Genomic DNA, 23,446 nt, shown 5'->3' with positions numbered 1-23,446 from the left:
GCCATGTGCTGTTGTCACTAACACTGGAGACAAGCCAGGATCTTTTTAAATCACTGTTTTACTTCTGCAGACTAAAAAAAAAGAAAGAAAAACAACTAAATTTGATGGTCATCATAATTTGATTAAGATCACTGTTTTCTAGCCTCAAATGAAATCACAAAGATAAGTTTCTGACAGCAGATTTGACCTCACAGACATCCAGAAAACTCCCTTCCCAGCCTTTTCTTGGTTGTGTTGTGTGTGTGCTACCTCCCAAATGTCCAGGATGGCCACCTTCCCACACTGGCTAATCTGACAGAGTATCATTTTTCAGAAAAAAAAAAAAACAAAACCCAAAACAGAACAACAGCTCATCTTCAACAGGTTAACACCATAGAAATGGGTCCCCTGAAAGCCAGGCTTTCCTGTCACATCCACAGCCACTGCAGTCTAGCCAAATCTTCTCAGTTCCTTATTACTACTGCACATGCTTGCCACATATGTGTACCTATATTCATCCTTGGTGCTGAAAAGAAACAAATGGACCTTGTCAGGAAAGGCAACCTCCACAGGCATGGTCCTGTAATCTCAACACTTGGCAGGTGGAGGCAGAAGGATTAGGAACTCAAAGTCATTGACTACACTGAGTTCAGGGCCACCCTGAGCTATTTGAGATCCTGCCTCAAAATAAGCAAAGAAGGGACTGGACAGATGGTTCAGTGATTAAGAACACTGACTGTTCTTGCAGCCCGGGTTCGAATCCCAGCACCCACATGGCAGCTAACAATTGTCCCTAACTCCAGTTCCAGGGGATCCAACAGCCTCTTCTGTCTTCCTCGGGCATTGCATGACACAGGTGCACTTACCTACATGCAAGCAATACACACATACACATAACATAAAATTAAATATTTTGAAAAATAAATAAATAAGCAAAGACACAAACAAACAGAAAAGGTCACCTCCAGGGGATAGGGGAACTTCTAGATTGGGCCAAATGAAATGATGTTTCTGTAACATGGCAGCTCTAATCCTTGCCAATCAACCAGAGAAGAAGAGCGACTTCCAAGTTACTGGCTTGGGCAACAGGCTCAGTGTTGGCTGATTTGCCAAGGTGATGACTACTGGGTGGAGGAGGAGGAAGAGAGAGAATTCAGATTGGATGTGCTGAGTTTATGGTGCCCAAGGACATTCACCAGAGGACATCATATCTGGAGCTGGAGGTCAGGGGGCTAATGTGGCTTTGAGACATAGTCAAGAGCTGAGCACACTGGGACCATAACTAGAACACTGGGGCCTGGGGTGTAGCTCAGTGATGGAGAAGATGCTTAGTATGCACAAGGCCTTGGATTCCATCCTCAGTACCAAATCATTATAACAAATAATACAGGGGTAGAGTGACTATACTGACTTGGAGAGGGAGGCTGTGTGCAAGGGGCCACTGATGGCAGGTCAGTACTGTCTCTTCTCAAGTCCTTATACTAAAACATGTTCCACTAACCTTTGGTGAGTAAACTTTAAGGGGGGCACACTAACTTTGTACTCTGCCCTATAGACACAAAAAGAATCAGAAAGGGCCTATTGCCCCAAAAGAGAGAGAGAGAGATTCATCAAGTGCTTTGGTATACACTGAGCCCTGTGCTAACCACGAATTATCAGAACCAGCTTGGCATAAAAGTTCTATGACTACCATTTCACAGATGGGACACTGAGGCTGGGAGCAAACATGTGGGGGAGTTCAGGGCTGTCATGTCACAGCCCACAGTTAGGCAGTCTCTGGGCCAGATGGAGAATTTTTGGAGAACAATCATAATACATAAGCTGCTACTCACTGAGCAATGGCTCAGACTAGTGTTCAACAAATTCTCACAGCTTCCCCGGTGATATTGCTATTGTCCCATTTTTACCTGAGGCTGCAGAAGGGACAGCCAGCTGGACCAGTGAGGGACCTGGCCTGCTGGGAAGACCAAGGCTACAGCCAGAGCCCTAACTCTCAAAGGGTCTCTAAGCCACCGGAAAACGCTGAATAAATGATAGCACTGACTGATCTACTGAGTGTTAGGTGCCAGCTGCTGTGCTAAGCACTTTACACATGGTGTTCTCATGCATCTTCAAAACAACTCTGAGGTGGCTTCTATTGGAATCTCCATTTTATGGAGGAACAGACAGGGAAACCAAGGCACAGAGAAGAGAAGTGAAGTCAGTTGCCCAAGGTCACACAGCCAGTGCATGGCAGAGCCTAAATTTGAACGTGAGTCAATCTGCTTCACAAGCAAAAGCTCTTAATAAAATAATATCAGTTAACAGCAGCCACCCTGCATTGAGTGCTAACTATGGACTCGGTTCTTTACATGCACATGGTCAACTAACCCGCATCTAATGCAATCCACAGGATCTTCATTTCTCCAGGAGCTAACAATAATGCAAACCCGTAATAAGTATCTTCAATGTGGCAAGTGCCTTATTCACCAGATCTCAACATCGCCAAAGAATCCCCCAGCAAAAGACGATCTCCTTCCTCGTTTAACCCAAGGCAAAAATGAGGTTCGGCGCGGTTTGCTCAAACCGCAGCTGCAGAGTGGCTGAGCCGGGACGTGCACCCACGGCTCCCAGACTCCAAGCTCGTCCCCACAGTGCCGGGTTGCACGTCTGGAAAGTTGAGCCATGCGGGCATGAGTCCCGCCGGGTACGGAGGGCGTGAGTCCCAGGGCCGCCGCCCCCCACAGCCGATGCCCACACCCGGCCGGCCGCCTTGGTCGCTCGCCTGCGTTGACCCTCAGGGTCCGAGCAGCCACCAATCCCCCACCACTCTTGCAGAAGACTGCGTCTGCATCGAGAGCCACCTACCTGGGCGTCCAGGCTGCACGCCCCGCGGGCTCCTCGACCGCGGCGTCCGGCCCCTCGAGGCTCGCTGGATACGCCGCCAGCCAGCTCCAGTGGCCCGAGTGACTTCCAGACTGCCCACTTCCAAGCCGCTTCGGGCGAGGCCTCCTGGGAACTGTAGTTTCACCCGAAGAAGCAGCGCGCTGGAGAGAGCCTGGCGCGCGGGTGCTGCCGGGAGTCGTAGGCGCCCCACCGCGCTGCCTTCTGGGAATAGTAGTCTAATGGTCGCCTGGGTGCTGCTCCAGTCTCCCGAGGACTTCCGCAGCCCCGAGGGGCGTGAGGCAGGGAGGCGTGTCTTGTGCGGGCTCCAGCTAGGGAGCCGGGCTCTCCACCCTGTCTGACCGGTTTCTTCTTTTCTCCTCGCCGTATCCGCCTCCTCCCTCCGCTGGAGGAACCCACACCGTGCCTCCGCAGGGCCGAAGGACCCGAGCTGTGCGCTAGACCCCCTTGGGCGCGGGGCGGAGCGGGACGGCGGCGGCGCGCAGGCGCGCGCGCTCTCGGGGCGCTCCGGCCTAAATCGCTCTGGCACTCCCACGGGGAGGATTTTTTTTTTTTTAAGCCTAGCGAACGTGTGCGCGTGCCAGCGTGCATACGCGCTGACTGCGGTCGCTCGGGTCAGTCCGTCAGGTGCGGAGCTGCGGGGCTAACCGTTCTGTCAACGGAGTCCTCCTGCATCTTCTCCATCGAAGCTTCCCCACCGGTCCCTCTAGGTCTGTCCGTCTACACCGGAGCCCCTCCATCCCCTCCTCCCCGGGTGCTCCCCAGCGAGCCCGCACTCGCCCTACCCGTACCCGGTCGGGAGTCTTGTCGCAGGTAACCGTCGCGGCTCCTGCCTTAAAGAGGCGGACACACCTACCTTCCCGCCCTCGCCGCGCGGGATCGTGGGAGCATCCTCGGGCTCATTGAGATCCTCCCTCTCCCTCCTCCAAGCCTCTAGACCTCTGACTGAGACCAGAGCCGTAGCATCACCGTCCTAGGGGCTGCCTGGGAGGCCTGTATCTTCCATTCATTTATTGATGACACATACCAGTGTTTGTTGGGAAATGCCCAAATTAAGTCAATCAAAGATTTGACCATTTACTTTTCCTAAAAAAGAAGGTATTGTGACTCTCCATAGTGTTTCAGAGACAATGGACTAGAATTGCACAGCTCTCTAGGCAAGAAACCCCATGCATGCCTGTCTGGGTTATCCGGTTTGCAGGAAGATGTTCAGTGTCACTTGGTCATTTACTTGTCGGCTCATCCAGGAAAAGGAAAAGAAGAAAAAAAAAACCCTCTTAAGCACCTACTCCCTATTAGTGTAATCTTAAGCAGTACTACCTAACAGAAATAGCTATATACACATTTAAAGAAATATTTTGTGTATAAGTGTATTGCCTGCATGTATGTAAGTGTATCCATGTACTGCAATGCCCATGGAGGTCAAAAGAGAACATTGGATCCCCTGGAACTGGAGTTAAAGATGGTCATTAGCCACCATGTGATGCTGGGAACCAAGCCCGGGTCCTCTGCAAAAGCAGCCAGTGCTGTTACCTGCTGAGCCATCTCTCCAGCCCCTACATACACATTTTTAATCTTTTTGGGGGGGAGGGGGTCTTTTTGAGACAGGGTCTCCTTGTAGCCCCAGCTGGCCTGGAACTTGCTATATAGACCAGGCTGGCCTTGAACTCACAGAGATCCATTTGCCTCTGCTTCCCCAGTGCTGTGATTAAAGGCGCATGCACCACCACACCCAGCACATTTTTAATCTTTACATAAAGCTAGGTCTATAGCCCCATCACTCAGGAGGCTGAGGACAAGAAGGTTGCTTCAAATTTGAGGCCAACCTGATTGCCATCGTGAGTCCTAGTCATCCTGCACTACAAAGTGAGACCCTGTGGGAGGAGGGTAAATGTTAATTAAAAATTCATGAGGCCCACCCTTCCTTAGTATCTATAGGCAATTTATGGTTGCTCAGGGACAAAGACATTTTTTCCAGTGGAGTAACCAATGGTAAGTTGCCCATGCCCTTGTAAATAAGCCCTCACCTATGTCCCTGTAAGTAACTCTAATTAAACTCATTAGTTCACATAAATAAAACAAATTTTAGCTGGCATGCCTCTAATCCCAGCATTTGGGAGTCAGAGGCAGGTGGATCTCTGAGTTCAAGGCCAGCCTGGTGGTCTACATGGCAAGTTCCAGGCCAGCTGGTGCCACAGGAAGCAAAAAGACCAGAAAAAAAGAAAAAAAAAACAGTTAATATTGATAATTAGCTCAAATATATTAAAAATGTTCTTCCATGTTAGACTGAATGTAAATATATGTGTTAAATCAGTTTTACAATTGAAGTTCCTTAAAGTTAAATAAAATTATGAGACACTAAGAAAGATAGTCATTTGTGTCATGGTTGTAGTTGGAAGAGGTTGAAAACCACCTAATGTCTGTTAGTCAGCCAGGTATAGCGGTACATGGTGTGTGATCGTAGCACTTAGCACTTGGGAAGTGAAGGCCAGAGGATCAGGAATTCAAGGTCATTCTTTGCTACAGAGCAAGTTTGAGGCCAGCCTAGGCTACATGAGACCCTGTCTAAAACACAGACACAAACACACATACCCACACATAGGACCAATGTCCATTAATAGAAATATGGGTAAATATGTAGTGACATACACCCTGAAGCTGAAAAATGAGGCAGAGTTTTACATATATGAATATAAGCTCCTCTCTGGATATAGCGAGAGAGTATGTATATTATATATATCACACTATCAAGTATATAAGAAAAAGAATATCTACATATTTACTTGTGCATGTACAGAACACGTTTTTTTTATTTTTATGTGTATGAGTGTATTGTGTGCACATATGTGAAAGCACCTGTATCATGCAATGCCGCAGAGGACAGAAGAGGGCTTTGGATTCCCCTGGAACTGGAGTTAAGGACGGTTCATAGCCACCATGTGGGTGCTGGGAATCGAACCCGGGTCCTCTGTGAGAGAAGTCAGTGCTCTTAACCACTGAGCCATCTCTTCAGTCCCCAGAACACCTTTAGACAGATACAAGACACAATCAGGGTCACCTATGTGAAGAAAAAACATGACAGATGTCCAAGTGTGAAATGGTGACTTTCTATTCTTTATGTGCCCCTTAGTACTTAAAAGCTTTTTACCATGTCCATTTTTTAAAAGTTAATTTGGGGAGAATAATAGCTAAAGCATTGTACCACCATAAGAATTAGAATGCTTGGTTGATGACTGGAGAGATGACTCAGTGGTAAAGAGCACTGGCTGCTCTTCCAAAAGACCCAGTTCCATTCCCAGCACCCACCTGGTGGCTAACAACCACCTGTAACTCCAGTTCCAGGGGATCTGACTCCCTCTTCTGGTCTCTGCAGGCACAGAATGCGCATGGTGCGCTTACATACATACAGGCAAAACACTCATACATATAAAATCTTTGAAAAAAAAATGCTTGGTTACTATTTTGTGACTTTATAAGCCCTGGATATTATCATTATTCCCAGGGATTCTGGCTAATTCTTTTATTCAGTGGATTCAAGTCCATGCTGCTAATATGCATTTGTCAGTCTGGAAAACTGTCGCCATACAGAAAGTTAAATGCATTCCAGCCTACAAAGTTGCCTAAAGGTAAGAGTGATATTCCCAGGCCTTGTAGACAACTTGGACTCCTTATCAGTAATACCAAAGCACAGAGTGAGCCAAAGTTGCCTCTCTAGTTTTTCAGTCAACTAATTAGGCCTTTCTGGTGCCAGTAAGACTTTTCTGCATCCTTGTCCCCAAGTAGAACACCTTCCTGCAAGGTAGTGGAACACACACATCATCTCCCTTTTGGGTGATCAGTTCTTTTTTTTATATATACTCATAGTATTTTGTGTTGGGCTGTGGGGGTTGAGACAGGGTATCCCAGTAGCTCCAGTTGGCCTGGAACTTGCTATGTAGACCAGGCTGGCCTCAAACCTACAGAGCTCTGCCTCCCTCTAGGATTAAAGGTGTGCACCGCCACGCCTGACCTATACTTTTCCTTCTTAAAATTGAATCACTCAAATTGTACATGGTAGCCTGTAGTTCCAGCTACTTAAGGGGCTGTGGCAGAAGGATCACTTGAACCCAAAGTTCAAGACCAATCTGAGCAGCACACACCACACACACGTGCACGCACACACACACACCATGAATCACTAGTGTCATTTAAGTGTGAGAAAATTAAAAGTTGCAGACAAGTGTGTATAATATATCACTCCTATTTTCTCATTGTTAATCAATGACTATTTCTTGATATTTACTTTCCCTTATAAACTATAAACTCACCGGGTGTGGTGGCACATGCCTTTAATCCCAGCACTTAAGAGAGAGAGGCAGGTGGATCTCTGTGAGTTCAAGGCCAGCCTGGTCTACACAGTGAGTTCCAGGACAGCTGGGGCTACAGAGAGACCCTGTCTCAAACACACACACACACACACACACATATATATAAAGCAAGAAGTCTGTATTTCCTTATTTGCTTGCTATAAGAGGTACCTGAAGCCAGTGCGTGCCAGAGAAAGTCCAGTGATCTTTGGTGTGGTGGAGTACAGTGCCCCCTAGATCCAACTCTCTTATAAGGCAGGGCTCTTAGGACATCTGCTTTCCCTCAGATGTACATGGGACACAGACCTCAGTTTGTTTCCCAGTCTGTAGGACATACCCCATCATAGCTCTAAATACTCTCTCCCCTAAATTGACCACAGACTGAATGAATGCTTCCACTAAATTTTCTTTCCATTATAAAGGTGTTAGGGGGAACCGGAGAGATGACTCAATGGTTAAGAGCACTGGCTGCTCTTGCAGAAGACCAGGGTTCAGTTCCCAGCACCCACATGGCAGCTAACAACCAACCATAATTCCAGTTCCAGATAATCTGACACCATCTTCTGACCACTACTGGCATTGCATGACATGGGTGCACTTACATACACGCAGGCGATATACTCATACACATAAAATAATAAAATATTTTCAAAGATATTAGTACTATTGATATTAAGTCATCTGGAGCTCACTCCAGACTTGCTTTTAAAAACTGGTCCTGGGATTAGTGAGTAAAATGGGGGAGGGCTTACTGAAGAAGTTTCCTCTGGGTAACATGATGAAAGAAAACCCAGAGGTTTGGGGTTGGAAGATGCTTTCTCACGCTGCCCTTGGGAATGATTCCCCAAAGGTTCCCAGCCATGCACTTTTGGGAGCTGGTTAAGAGGAATGAGACCCAGAGGATATATTTGTAACAATGGGAACAGACATCAGTGTCTTCCAATGTGCTGCAAATGGCTCCTCTCAGTAGTTCTGGGGCCTTAAGGACAAGCCAGTGGGGTAAATCCTAGATGTGGTACTGTCCACTGGTGTTCAGGACTAGAAGCAGATCACACTGGCTCCTCCAAGATAGTGGGGGGTGGGAATGAGGGTATGAAATGGCAGTGGTAGTGCTAAGAGAGCAGAAAGAGGCAGGGGCTGGGGCCCAACACCAGTACCCAATTCCCACTATGAGTGAATTTGGGAGGGGGGATTTCAGAGAGCTTGCTTAGTATGGTATGGCAGAGACTCCTTATTTCTGATATAGATGAATTCAAACTGTGGATTGACTCTTAATCTTAAATATTTATTTTTATTTTTAGTCACAACCTCTCACATTATAGCTCTGGCTAACCTGGAACTCACTCTGTAGCCCAGGTTAGCCTCAAATGCAACAATTCTTCTGTTCTGCCTCAACCACTAGAATTACAGTACTTGTAATTACAGGTGTGTGCTGCCATGCCCAGCTTAGACGTGGATCTTCCTGATGTGGTCTTCCCCAGCTGATTGGTGGGAAGGCTTTTTAAAAATATATTTTATTATTTTTATTTTATGTGTATGTGTGTATTGCTCGCATGTAGGTAAGTGCACCTGTGTTGTGCAATGCCCGCGGAGGACAGAAGAGGCCATTGGATCCCCTGGAACTGGAGTTACGGACAGTTGTTAGATGCCATGTGGGTGCTGGGATTTGAACCCAGGTCTTCTTCAAGAACAACTAGTGTTCTTAACCGCTGAGCCATCTCTCTAACCCCGGGAAGGATTTTTCAAGGATTCCAACTCTCTCTACACACGGGACATGATGTTCCTAAGTTTGTTGGCTGCTTCCCCGCAGATTCAGCCCCCAAGTCTCTATGCCAACATAGGGCCTGGGCTTATCCATACTGGAGTGAGGATTCTGTTGACTTTGTTTCAGGAGGCCCAAGCCAAGCTGACTATGGACTCTGTCAGCTCTCTAAAACAATGGTCTCACACCATAGTGTACATGAGACAGCTGGTTAAAACCCAGATTATTGTTGCATACTATCCTTAGAGTTTGTAACAGCAGTAGGACTGGCGTTTGGCCCAAGAATTTGCCCCTTCCCTCTTTCCCTTCCTTCCTTTCCTTCTCTCCTCCCCTCTCTCCTCCTTCCTTTTGTGACAGTCTTGCTATGTATATACTGGTCTGGAATTCAGTCCTGTCTCAGCCTCCTGAGTGCTAGGATTACAGACATATGCTATGGCCCTGGACCAAAAAAGCTGACAATGTGCATTTCTCCTAAGTTCCCAAAGTGATGCTGATGCTGAGGATCTTGGGAACATACGCTGGGAATCATTTCTCTGAACCAACGTTTTCCTTCATCTGGCTGTGAAGGTTGGCCTCCATTGCCCTCTGCTGGCCAGGCTATAAACTTAGCTGTCCTGTTTCCAGGGCAACTGAAAAGTACACAGAAGGGAAGAAGGGAAGGGGAGGGAGAGAGGAGAGAGTGAGAGAGGACTAGAAAGAAGGGAAATGGGGGCAAGGGGACAGGAGAGGAGGGCAAGCATGGAAACAGAGGCAAGGCAGCCTACAGCCGCTATCATGACTGTTTGCTGCCCAGAGTATATTTACAAGAGTTTTCTCGGGAATTCTCTTTGATCTTTGCTAGCCTTCAAAGTAGTCAAGATTGGTGTTTTCATTTCACAGATGAAGCAAACCGAGCTGGGAATGTAGCTCACTTGGCAGGGTGTTTGTCTAGCATGCATGAGGCCCTAGGTTTCATTGCCGGCACTGCATAAACTGGGCTGGGGGGGTGGGGAGGTGGGGACATGCCTGTAATCCCAGCACTCAGAGGGGTGGAGGCAGGAGGACCAGAAGTTAAGGTCATTTTCTGCTACATAGGAGTTCAAGGCCAGTCTAGGCTACATGAAGCCCTGTCATTAAAAACAAAAACAAAAAATCCATAATGCCACAATTCTTGCCTTCTGATTCCTAGCTCCTAGAAAACCAACACTACCCAAGCATCTCTCTCTCTTTTGGATTCCCACAGGTTTTCAAGCCATGGTTTTCAAGATGATACCTACCACCAGACTCATTCCCAAGTGGAATGAGTTTATGAATCTTGTAAATGAAGTCATTCAAAAAAGCAAGGTAAGGTAGATGCTGACAGGACAGCAACATACTATTGGTTGACCCCTATCTATCCTATAGGAATGGGCACCTCAGAAGAGCCATAGATATTCCATGAAAGGAAGAAGAAAGCAGGGTGGGAACGGGGTGTGATAGCATGCCTTTAATCCCAGCACTGGGGAGGCAGAGGCTGATCTCTGTGAGATAGAGGCCAGTCTAGTCTTCATAGCAAGTTCTAGGTCAGCTAGGGGTACAGGGAGATCCTCTCTCAAACCAAAACAAAACAGGGCAGACCATTAAGATGTCACCTAAATAGGAAGTAGGTTATCAATTTCCAAGTAATTCCACAGACCTTTTGCAAAGACTTTTAAACACTTGGGAGCATTGTTAGAGGAACCCACTCCATGGGAAGAAGCATTTCCTAGAAGGGAATGGGGAGGGACCACAGAAAACATTTGCCAACCTCACTTTGCTATGGCCTGGTCCAGGCAAAAGGACTCTAGGTGCCTGGCTCATAATGCATGTTCTGTTGCTGTGAGATAGAACATACTGTATATGTGTTCTTTGGTCAAATTTAAAGGCCAGATAAGGTGTCTTATTTGTGCTGTTTTGATCTTTATTTTATTTTCTTATTTTTATCTTTCATGTGTATGAGTATATTGTCTACAGGTATGTAAGTATACCCATGTTGTGTAGTGCCCACGGAAGTCAGAAGAGGCCATTGGATCTCCTGGAACTGGAGTTGTGGATGGTTGTTAGCCAACATGTGGGTGCTGGGAATCAAACCCAGGTCCTCTGCAAGAGTAGACTGTGATCTTAACTGCTGTGCCATCTCTCCAGCCCCGTTTGATCTTTAAAAACTCAGACCTACACTGACTTTTGGGGCACCCCGTTACATTACTTGTGGCTCTAAGATGATGCACTTTCTTTGATGGTCTCTTAAATGTTGTGTCCTTTCTAACCCATATACCTTTTAGACACAGAGACTGTTATAAAATGGATATGCTGAATTACACCTTGGAAAAAATATTCTTTTTTCCTGTGTTTACACCATAAAATCTAGGACCTACAGAGGTCTGGTTCCTTTATGTGTTGGGGAATCTCTTACATGCTTACAAAGTTTCATGCATTGTGCACATGTGAGTTTCATAACAGGGGTTAGGAGGGGAAGTGTTATGATTTAGGGATTGTTCAATCTTGACTTTTTTTTTTTTTTTTTTTAGAATAGGTTTAACCCAGGTCTCAGTTTATGTCATACTTCCCCCTAGAAATCTTTAGAGACGCCAAAGAGTGAAGTAATTGTGCTGAGTGACCGATCCCAGATACTGTTCAAAGAATCTCGCTATCCTCAGAATATGCCATTTATATGTCATTACACCACTGACGCTCACTTCTTTGCTTCCCTCTCTTGGGTGCCATCCTACACCAAAGAAATACTGGTAAGACCACTTTTCTTTCCTATATGAGCCCCTTTCCCCCAGGACCACATCCTTATAGTTCTCAACCTAGACTGACAAAAGAAGATATACACCTTGAGTGAATATGATCTTGATTCAGGATTCTCTCTCATATTTTTTCCAGTTATACACTGAGTAGACTTCATGGTTCTCCTACAGTAAGTTCAGGCTAGGGAAAGGGTCCAAGGCTTCCTTCCTCTACCCCGTTTCTACCTCCTATCACCAATGAGTAAAAACCAGTCTAATATGCCAATACCTCTTTAGCAAAGAAACAGGGAAACCAGGTGTGATGGCACACATCTGTCATCTCAGCACTCTGAGGCTGGGATGTGCCTTTCATATCATGACGATCATGAGTTCAAGGCCAGCCTAGGCTATAAGCAAGACCCTGTCTGTTTAAAAAAAAAAAAAAAGAAAAAAAGAAAAAAAGAAAAAAGGGGGTGGAGAGATGGTTCAGTGGTTAAGAGCACTGACTGCTCTTTCAGAGGACCTGGGTTCGATTGCCAGTACCTACATGGTGGTGCACTCATATACATGCAGGCAATACACTCATACACATAAAATAAAAAATATAATAAATAAAAAGAGAGAGGGGGTGGTCAACTTGGTCTGCCCAGTGAGTTCTAAGCCAGCCAAGGCTACATAGGGAGATCCTGTTAAGACACACACACAAACAAAACAAAAGAGAGAGGAGGAAGAAGGCGGGGGGAAGCTGAGTATGTGGCCCTTTCCTCCTCTACTGTCCCTTCTAGGCCATCTCCACCTTATTCTCCTTAGGCTGTAGTATGGACAAAGAGCAAAACGGACGACATGATGGAGAAGAGAACTTTCACAATGACTGATCAGCTGCCACCCATCCAGGCAATAGTTCATGCAGGTTCCTTTCATGTCATCGTGACCTACTGTGGTGACATGATCCTGCGGCTCTTTGGGGACCATTTGCAGGCATTCAAATCCCTGGGCATCGTGCCTTGTCGCTTCAACATTAGCTGCCTCTGCTATGATCCAGAAACAAAGATGCTTCTGTCTGGAATCCGAGGGGGAGTGGTCACCTGGACCATTGAGCAGACCGGCAAGGGCCTCCAGATGGCCAACATGTTTCCCATGCCTGGTGATGAGCTTGTCCAAGACATCCTGCTGAATGGCCCCAATGGCTGCCTCCTGGCTCTGTGTGAGACTGTGGTGAGGGTCCTTGAGCGCCAGGGTTTCGGCCATCTGGGAGAGGTACAGAGGTTCACAGCCACTAGCAGCGGCTCCTCCATCACCTGCTGTTTCACTTCAATTGAACAGAGCCTTATCTATGCTGGGAACAGGGCTGGGGAAGTCCACGTGTGGAACCTCAGTAAGAGCTCACCACTCCACAGCTTCAGGGCCCATTCCTTGTTAGTGGTATGTATCCAGAGCCGGTCAGAGGCCCACACCCTGTTGACAGCTGGCAAGGAAGGCTTAATCAAGGAGTGGAACCTCACTTCAGGGAACCTGCTCCGGCGACTTGAACTTGGCGAGGAGCTGTATGCCCTCCAGTTTATCGACAACACTACTTTCTTCTGCCAAACAACGCATAGTTTTTCCTTGCACCGTCTGCCCTCTTTCTACAGTCTCTTCAATATCTGTGGCTCTGCTCCCCAAGAGTTGCGTCGGGTCCGCTGTAAAGACAACTGGCACCGGATCCTCTGTACTACTGAGGACGGCCTGTTGCGCTTTGTGTCCCCTGTAACAGGAGAACTTTTGCTTCTCACTTGGCCTTTCTCAATCCTGGACCGGGCTGTAGATTGGGCCTATGATCCAGGTAAAGAGGAACTCTTTGTAGCAACGGGCACCTCAGAGGTGCTGGTGTTTGACACAACCCGCTGCCCGTGCCCACCCAAGTATCTCTTATGTACCTCACCAGATGTTCAGGACTTTGTACAATGCCTGGCTTATGGGAATTTCCACCTGGAGCGGGGGGTGGAAGGACTGGTATTCTCTGGGCATCAGAGTGGTATCATAAGAGTGCTTTCTCAGCACAGCTGTGCCAGAATCGAGAAAGTCATGCACTTTGGGGCTGTATTGTCACTGTCAACCCTCCATGGAGGGGTTTTGCATAGCCGAGAAAACGCTTTGCTTTGCTCCTATGGGATGGATGACTTCATACAGCTGTCAGAAGCTGTTTTTGTTGGGGCCAGATTGCAGCTGCGGACCCTGGCTAGCATTCTCAGCAGCCGTCCTCTCACACACCTGGTCCTCTTACCCAGGGCTGTCAGTGCCATCACGGACACGAACTGCCTGCGTCTCTGGAAGTTCCGTGATTTTCTGTCCTTTGAGGCACGACAAGGTTCCAAGGTCATCGAGACATTGCCTCTGCACCAGTGCACCATCACCTCCTTTGATGTCTGCTTGCCCTTGAGTCTTTTTGTCACAGGTGGTTCTGATGGCTCCGTCCGGATCTGGGACTTCCATGGTAGACTCATAGCCATGCTGGACTCATCGCTGTACTTTGGCCCACTCTGCTTTGCAAATGACCGGGGTGACCTGCTCGTGTCTTTCAACCAGAGTCTTTATCTGGTATCCTGTTTTGAATTTCTTTCCCCATCCCTGCTCTCCCGCCTTATCCTTCTGAGTATAACAGATGACATAGTAGAAACCCCAAAACCTTTCATACCAAGCTTCTTCTTTTCCTTTGAGGCTTTGTTTGTGCCCAGGTATGGCTTCCATGATCAACAGAAACAGGAATTACAGGGTCTGGCAAGCCTCGTCAATAGGCGGGCCATTGCCTTTGACCATAATGTGCCACACGTCATAGAAGAAGATGATGATGGGACCCCGGTGTTACTGAACACCCCCTGGCATGATTCTTTGGAGGGAACTGAATTGACAGAGACGAGCAAACCTCCCCAAACTCATTATGTGATTCCTCCTCAGTTGCAGTTGACAACCTGGGATGGGCTCAACCCCTTCCAGATACTGAGATGCTACTTTGGTCATGGGAGGGAATGGCTTCTTGCTCCTGATTGCTACATCCCCAACTCAGTGATTCGTGCCCGCCTTTGGCCAGAGGGCAGTCCGATATTCCTTCAGTGTAGCCTCCACCCACCGCAACGGCCACTGGAATGGGACAAGTTTCCACCATTCTTATTCTGGCATGGCAGGGTAAGAACAGTGAGTGAAGGTGGGTGTGTTTCAGAGAAAGAGGACGAAAGCTTCATAGGATCAAGACTATCCAAGGATGTCACTTACAGTGTTCTTACAGATGCAGCCAACCGCAGTTGGCTGGGGAAAAGGATGAGTGAACTAGCTATTAATACCCTGATCGAGACAATCCTCAACGTTATGACCCGCGCCAACCCTCTGAAATTCCAGTGCTGTATTGGTGCACTAGGGCAAATCTTTGCCTCCTACCAGGTATCGCCAACCCTGCGCTCAGAGACAGCGCACCGTCTGCTAGATGATACAACCCATTCCAACCCACTGATCCGAGAACTAGCCTGGGAAGGGCTGAAGCATCTAGGAATGATTACTCATCTCTTTGCCTTGCCTCTGGCCCAGGGGTTAATGGACAAAGACTCAAGAGTGAGAACTAAAGCTTTGGCCCTAATGACTGACACTGGCATCCACTCTAAGTCTTCCCTCTTAAATTTGATCCAGAAACGAGACGTCTTCCAGGAAATGCAGTAAGTTGCTTGTGCCTTGCTCAATTCTCTACCACCTGCTCATCTTTCCCCCTTTTCCTACGTGCTCTCCGTTCTTCTGTGCTACCTCAACATACCTGGTCATGACCTCTCACGGATCTTTTTCCTCTTTCATGGCCCCCTTTCTATTCCTAGACTACCTTTAATGATGCCGAATGCTCCGCTCCTCTTTCTCCATGTCTTTGCCTATTCCTGTCTGTCCCGTAATTTCAGGTTCTGACTTTCATCCTATCCTCCCACCCTGCAGCAACCCCATACAATGCACCCCACTTGTTGATTGCTATCTTGACTTTTTCTTTCTTCATTTTTTTCTTCTGGACCGATGCTGTTTTTCTTTGCCACTCTACCAAAGCCTTTGCTGGTTCTATCGCAGTCCTTTCCTTCTCATTTTCCTTCTTGTGTCTGATTCAACACGGTCCTTTCTCTCCTTTGACTTTCACAGGCAAGAGATGATTGGGGAGAAGTCCCTGGACCATCTGCTGGGGATGCGGCCCACAGATCTCCAGATCCTTCTCACTCAAGTGGAGCAGCAACTAAATGATAACCTGACTCTATCTAAAGGAGATAAAAAGCTTGATTTTTTTTTAGAAGTCCCAGGGTCTCATGGACCTAGTACGACCACGATGCCTCTTGTAATTCCTGAAGAACCTGAAGTCAAAGTCAGCAAAAGCCAAAGACGAGTCCAAACAGCTGGCAAAAAGCATGGTACGTATGGGGTAATTGGGGCCATGCCTCTGGTCTCTGAAGGAAAGGCTAGTTAGTTAAGGCTAAAGAGGGTCCTGAGATACCAGGTGGAAAAATCATGTCATAGAAGAGAATTCTCTTAGGAGGGTTCTACCCAAACTCAGAAGACCTCAAAGCCTGTCTCTCTAGGACAGGGAGAGGCCATTTGGGACTATAACAAGGAGAATGCCTTTTTTTTTTTTTTTCCGGTCTTTTTGAGACAGCGTCTCCTTGTCTACATAAGACCAGACTGACCTTGAACTCACAAAGATCCACCTGCCTCTGTCTTTCGAGTGCTGAGATAAAGATGTGTGCCATTGTGCCTGGCCTATTTTCCCTCCTCCTCCTCCTCCTCCTCCTCCTTTTTTTTTTGTCTTTTTGAAACACGGTATCTCTATAGCCCCAGCTGGCCTGGAGCTCACTATGTAGACCAGGCTGACCTTGAACTCACAGAGATTGGCCTGCTTCTGCCTCCCAAGTGCTGGGACAACAGGCTTGCGCCACCACACCAGCTTTTTTTTCTTCTTCTTCTTTTAAAGATAAGCTCCGGGGCTGGAGAGATGGCTCAGTGGTTAAGAGCACTGGGTTCAATTTCCAGCTCCCATGTGGTGGCTAACAACCATCTGTAACTCCAGTTTCAGGGGATTTGATGTCCTCTTCTGTACTCTTTGGCCACTGTATGACACAGGTGCACTTACACACATGCAGGCATGACAACACTCATACACATAAAATAAAAATAAATTAAAAATTTTTTTTTAATTAAAAAAAAGATAAGCTCCAACCTTCTCTGTTGCTATTTGGTGGTGGTGTTTACTTTTAAAATATTTTACTTACTATTGTTATTTTATTTTATGTGTATGAGTGTATTCCCTGTATGTAGGTAAGTGCACCTGTGTTGTGCAGTGCCCAGGGAGGTCCGAAGAAGGCATCAGAGCCACTGGAGTTACTGACAGCTGTTAGCCGCTATGTGAGTGCTGGGAACCGAACCCGGGACCTCTGCAAGAGCAGCCAGGGCTCTTAACCTCTGAGCCATCTCTCCAGCCCCCCGCCCCCTTTTTTGGTTTTTGTTATTGTTTTGTAGTAGTTCCTCTTTGGTCACAGCAGGTTTAGGAAGGATTTTATTTGGGCTTCCCTGCTTTCTTCACGTCCATCTCCTGACTTTTCCCTGCAGCCCAAAAATGGATGCGAAGACTCAGAAAGGTGAAAGAAGCGGCCAGACAGCGGAAACTAGAGGCCAGTCCTCTTCCGGTGGAGAATTCGAGCGACCTGGGTGAAGCTGAAACAGTGGAGGCAGAGGAGATGGCTGTCTACTCCAGGTCTTCAGTTGGTAGCCTAATAAAAAGCCCCAAAGATCTTGAACTTTCAGATAAAGATATCTTAAAGGAGCATATTTCTGTAGCTATGAAATTGAGGAAAAGGTCCAAAGTCTCAGATAAAAAAGAGAAGAAAAAGCACAAGAAGAAGAAAAAAGAAGGTCCAGTTCCAGTTCCAGTTCCAGCTGAGGAACTTTTGCCTCCCATACTGGAAGTGCCTAGGAGGAGACGGGCTAAAGCTTTTGCGCGGGGTGCTAGTGGAATGCCCGGCAGGATTCTCACCTCGGAAAGGGCATGGCGGGATGCTCTGTGTCAACTCTTGAACCTGAGGATATCTGGTTCCCAAACAGAGATGTCACAAGATCTAAACGCTGAGCTACTGGCTACAGCTCAGGAGGTGCTGACAGATCAGCACCCCGGCTGGGACCTATTTCAGGAGATATGCCCCCTCTTGGGGGACGAAGCTGAAGCCCTGGCGGAGGAAACTGAGTGGGAGGTAGCTTGGCAAGAAGAAAAACCAATTTTCACCATAGAAGGAGCTATTAAAGAGGATATGGTGATCGCAGATGAGGAAGAGATGGAAGACATGGAGAAGGAAGAAGAAACAGAACAGGAGAAACAGGAGGTGGAGGGAGTGACTCCAAGAAAAGGCAAGAAGAAGGAAGTTGTTTTCTCAGAATCAGGTGACCTACCCAAGGGAAAACGAAAGCCAAAGAAGAAAGAGAGGAAAGGTAAGAAGTTGCCTAGGCAAAAAAAAATGGCCCAGGAAAAAATGAAAGCCGCTAAAAAGGAGAAGAAAGTCATCAAAGAAGAGTTGGTTGGGCCTCAGGAAGTAGAGGCCAAAGCCAAGGCCATGGTAGAGGAAGAGGAGGAAGTGACAGAGCCAGCCGTGCTTGAGATTAAGTTGTCTTGGCAAGAGTGGAAGGAAGCATGGGACAGGAAGCATTCTGAGGAAGAGGAGAGATGCAGGGCTGAGGGGAAGCCATTGCCACGTGAGGAAGAGGGGGGGAAGAAGAAGCTGAAATGGGATGAGGGGAAAGAGATGTGGGCAAACATTATGTTCAAGACCAAAGATGAGAAAGAACTGGCTCTGGGAGAAAGACTGTTGGAGGGGGAGGAGGAGGAAGGGTCTCAGGAGTGGGGCGAGGAAGAAGAGATGTTCACAGAGGAGCAGAGACAGATCCGTGAGGAACACATACAGGCCAGGAAATGGAGGAGACAAGCCCAGGCTGAAAGACAGCGAGCCAGAGAGCAGAGGATTCTAGCAGAGGAAGAAGAGAAACTTGCCCGGGAAGAGAAAAGGCTAGCCCAGGAGGAGAGAAAACTGGCCTATGAATACATGAGAAAGACCTCTGTTGGAAAAATGACCCATATAGAGAAGGCCTTTGCTGAGAAAGAGGAGAATCTGGCCAAAGCAGAGGAAGCACTAAGTCAAGAAACAGAACAATTGGCCCAGAAAAAAAAGAAACTGGCTAGGAAAATGGAGAAAATCGCTCAAGAAGAAGAGAAACTAGCAAAGAAAATCGAGACAGTAGCTGTGGTAAAAATCCTATTGGCCCAGAAAATGGAAGCCGTGACCCAAAAGGAACAGCATCTGGACTGGCAAGAAAAGGAACTGGAGGAGGAATGGAAAGGCCCGGAACGGGACATGCGGGAAGTAGTTTGGAAGGAGGATCAGCTGAATGAAGAAGAAGAAAAACTGAGTGAGGAAAAGGAGACACTGGCTAAGGAAGAGAAGATGCTGAGAGTGCGAGAGAAAAACCTGGCTTTGGAAGAGAGACTCCTGGCCCAGGAGAAAGAGCTGCTGATCCAGGAAGAGGAGGAACTTGCCCAGAACGAGTCAACACCCGAGGAAGTGCAGAGACTGGAGGAGAGAAGAGAGAAGCTGATGGTGAAGGTAGAGAAACTGGTAGAGGAAAGGGAAAATCTGGTCCTGACCAAAAGAGAACTGCTAGAGAAGAAAAGCCAGCTGGCCAAGGAAGTCAAGAATCTGGTCCAAGAGAGGAGCATTCTGTCTCAGGAGAAGGAGGACTTGGCTGAACGGGAAGAAACTTTCAAGTCTCTCCTAGAAAAACACCTCAAAGGAAAAGAACAACTTGAGGAAGTGAGGAAGAAGTTAGAGACATACACAGAGAAGCTAGGTCACATGGATCAGAAGCTGAGGCACGAACATGACACGTTGGTAGAGAAGAAAGTTAAGATGACTGATATGGAGGAGAAACTGGCTCAGGCAGAAATAATCCTGACTGAAAAGCAGAAGAAATTGGCCCAGGAAAAAATGAAATTAGCCAATGAGAGGAAGACATTGATACAGAAAAGCAAACTGTTCAGAGAGGAGATAGAGATTGCTAAGGAAGAAGTAGCAGCGAACACAGAAATGGGGACGTTAGCCCAGGAGAAGGCAAAGCCAGCCGAGCAGTCAGAACTCCTCCCTAGGAAAGGGACTGAGCATGAGATAGAGCTAATGAAGAAAAGAGTGTCCCTGGAGGAGAAGATTCTAGCATATCAGGACAGACTGCTGGCCACGGAGGAAAAGGACGCTGCCAAAGGAAAACTGGAAGTTACCATGGCAGAGAGAATATACGCCCAAGGAGAAAGGAGGTTAGCCAAGGCAGACAAGAACCTGGGTGTTTCCAAGCTACCCCGAATGAAAAAATCCTTAAAGGCACTTCAGAAACTACTCAGCAACGAAAAGAAACTCATCCAGGAAGAAACCAAGTTAACAAAGATAAAGCGGACACTCATGGTTAAGGAGAGCCGACTGAGTAGGGAGGAGGACAGACTTGACATCAAAGAGTTCGATGGCTCTGAAGAACAATCAGAAGTCATCCAAGATGAGAGGAAACTGGCCAAGAAGCAGAGACATCTGGCCGAGGAAATGAGAAAACTGACAGCCCAAGAGGAAAAAATGGTTAAGGAAGAAAGTCAACTTAACAGTGAACAATCAGAAATCAGAGAGGCGGAGGCGGAGGAGGAGGAGGAGGGGGGATTTACTAACTTTTAAAATCTGACTAGGATGCAGCTCAAAGGTAGAGTACTTGCCTAGTATGAACAAGGCCTTGGCTTCGATCTAAGAAAGAAAGGAGAGAGGGAGGGAAGGAAGGAAGGAGGAAGGGAAGGAGAAAGAAAGAAAGAGGAAGAGGAGGAGGGGGAGGGGGAGGAGGAGGAGGAGGAGGAGGTGGTGGAGGAGGAAGAGGAGATCGAGGAGGGGGAGGAGGAGGAAGAAGGGGAGAAGATCGAGGAGGAGGAAGAATTATCAGAGTCTAAAGAAAGCACAGTTGAGGAAGAGACAGAAAGTCTGAGTGAGACAGAAGAGTCAGACAAAGAGACCCAAGAAGACAGACGCTCATGGGAAGAAGTGGCCTGGAAAAAAGAGGTCTGGAAAAGAGAGAAAATGCAAAAGTTATCAGAGGCAACAAAGGTCCTGCAAACAAGGGAGATCGTCCCTTCCATCCAAGAAGGAATCCCTGAGGTGAAGGGGAATGCTATGAAGTTGGGAGGGCTGAAAACCCCACTCAGAAAACTGTCCATAGCAGCTCCAGAGATGGAAAGGAGGAGACTCTTGCCATTGGAAATAAAACAACCATTCAGGGAAGAAAAGGCCACAATCCTCAGGACATCCAAGATATTCCTAAAGACCAAGTTGACAGATAAAGAGAGGGAACTGTTGGAGAAATATAAATCCGAACATCTACCCAGTTTGGATACAATCTCAGAGTGTAAAGAGCCTTACACGAGGACACCATTCATGACTCAAATGATCAGAAAAGCCATGGAGGCTCATAGACTCCAACAGAGAACACCACATGAAAAGTGGAGTTCGTTTTTGCAGCACTATCCTTCTCTGACAGGACAAACAATGCCTCTTCCTGACATCTTGACAGAGGGACAATATCCAAAGGTACATCTCTCAGATATAGGTTGGATATACCATGTCTTAGAACAGATGGATGCAGGACAAGACATTCCCAGAGATAGTTTCCACAGATTGTGTCAGCTCCTCAAAGACCTTACCTCAACGGGAGAACTGGAGTGGCTACACCTGGCCATACTTGAAGCCATCGTGCGCCGTCACAAACAGGTTGTGGAATCACGAGGCACAGTGATTTCAAAACCCAGTAGGGAACCCATGAGTTCCAAACACCTGAAAGTGATTCCTCCCATAAAAGGAAAGGAAAAGGAGAGTTGGCTAAAACCTCCAGAGCTGCCATTAGTTACCAAGAGGGTTTCAGATCCAAAGGCTATTCATTGGCATCTTCTAGGAGAGCCATACCGGAGTGCACGGATGCAGCATTTATCTGGTGTTCTTCAGGAAATGGAGACACAACATCTTCAGCTTGCTATGAGAGATGTTTTGACAGGTGTCCATCCTTCTGTGAATCAACAAACCCTGGCACTGATGTTTCAAAGGGACTTCTTGGATTTGAAAAGTAAAGGCAAATATCCCAAACTGCCCAAGTTAAAGAAGACAAAGCCCATCTCGAAAAAAAGGGAAGAGGTACCACCATGGGACACATTTGTGGCACTCTACCATGTTTTGCGGATGCTGCAGCAGAAGTATGCCAAAGACACCACTGCTTGGATGGAACAGTTCCACCAGCTCATGGACCTGTACCAGCTTAAGTCCCCCCGAGTCCAGAGGCTGCTACAGGACCTGTTACTGACAGAAAAGACTCTATCTCAGGAGGTCGTCTCCAAAGATGTCCTGAAGGCCATGGAGCTAGTGCCTGGAGAGCGGCTGTTCTACTGCCTAGTTTGTGGTCGCTCTCATACCCCCAAAATCCCTCTGGAGTTCCATGATGTGATACCCCTTCCTGAACAGAATAATGTACAGACCATCCATACCAAAGGCATTGTCCAGTATGGGATCCTAGAACTTGCCTGGAAGAGCCTGCCCCAAGCCGATATTCACCTCACCAAGAAATTGCCCCGCCTTATAGTTCCTTCTCCCTAACCTTGGGACTGGCTGGAGGGCAGGCATTTTTATTCTCAACTAGGGAAAGGCCTGGTCCTAGATACTAGACCATCTCTAGGACTTACACAGAGATACAGTAAGCTCAAAGCTTTTTCCCTACTCAGCTCTAGAAACCAGTTACTATCTGTGGAATAAAGAGGAGGTTCTCATTTGCAACAAGCACTTTGATGTGTCCCTTTTACCCAAATGCTGTTTCTCCAGGAAGGTGTCCAGGGAAATCAGATTCTTTCTCCCAAGAGTGGGAAAACTTCCCAAAAGACAGAGGTGCTCACTCACCCTGTAAAGGCCAGAAAGCTAAAGAGCCCATTATTGTACTGTTCCTTTCCTCCTATAACTTACCCTAAAAACTAGAGAGAGGGAAGTACTTTACACAAAAACTAAAAGATATTTGTGTTAATATAAGAAGTATTGATAATTGTAGGAAAAGATGAATTTTTAAATTTTTTATTACATCTTTTATTTGAGGATGTACACAGCACATGTGGCGGTCAGAGGACAACCCATAGGAGTCAGCTCTCTCTTTCCACCATGTGGGTTCTGTAATAGGGAATTTGAGGCACAAAATGCCACATAGTGATGGATGAATTAGGAGAGCTATTAGTTGGTGATCAGAGAGGGGACTAATGCCCAAAAGAACTCTCAACCCAGAGGAGAAGCAGAACAGGGATTATAAAGCTTAAAACCACAATTACATCAAGCCAGGGGCAAAGGCAGTAACAATAGTCATATCAAATCACATAGTTACACCAGACCAAGGGCAGGTCAATTAACAGAGAGGTTTCCAGTTAACAAAAGGTTTCCATTAGGAAAAACAAGTTTCTCAGAATTGCAGAAACAATGGGCTCCAGGTATAGCTGGGTGGGAGGGCATGCTACTTGGTTACCTGTGAGACTCCCAGTATTGTAGAAACAATGTAACCCCTAAAACTACAGGTGCAGTCTTCATGGGACCAGTTCTGGCTGGCTGATTGCAATTAGCAAACATGAGTGGGGTGGGGGATGGAGTGGTCAGGCAGAAACACAGGGTAAAGCAAAA

General features: G+C 47.1%; 2 protein-coding genes across 6 annotated transcripts in view; one reads left to right on the top strand and one right to left on the bottom strand.

Moving 5' to 3' along the window:
* The window catches only part of Sipa1l3 (signal induced proliferation associated 1 like 3), a 257,269-nt gene extending 253,530 nt beyond the window's left edge, over window positions 1–3,739 (bottom strand). For 2 of the 5 annotated variants that reach the window (XM_008853891.3, XM_029556582.1), the window contains exon 1: window positions 2,827–3,625. The gene's annotated coding sequence lies outside the window, so the exon portion shown is untranslated. Of the gene's footprint in view, window positions 1–2,826; window positions 3,634–3,718 lie in introns of those variants that run through there. The other 3 variants (XM_029556583.1, XM_029556584.1, XM_008853892.3) reach the window with 3 other exon arrangements.
* Window positions 2,652–22,390, top strand: Wdr87 (WD repeat domain 87). The gene is made up of 7 exons (XM_029556599.1): window positions 2,652–3,138; window positions 3,628–3,743; window positions 11,541–11,711; window positions 12,507–15,379; window positions 15,840–16,102; window positions 17,295–20,422; window positions 20,555–22,390. The coding sequence occupies exons 1-7, from the start codon at window positions 2,652–2,654 to the stop codon at window positions 22,388–22,390; spliced, it is 8,874 nt and encodes a 2,957-aa protein (XP_029412459.1).
* Window positions 22,391–23,446: the final 1,056 nt, after the last annotated feature.

This window comes from Nannospalax galili, unplaced genomic scaffold (assembly GCF_000622305.1).
Source record: "Nannospalax galili isolate Female #2095 unplaced genomic scaffold, S.galili_v1.0 scaffold886, whole genome shotgun sequence".
Classification (NCBI taxonomy): Eukaryota; Metazoa; Chordata; class Mammalia; order Rodentia; family Spalacidae; genus Nannospalax; species Nannospalax galili.
The sequence above is the reverse complement of the archived record's forward strand: the minus strand, read 5'-3'. Positions and strand labels throughout refer to the sequence as shown.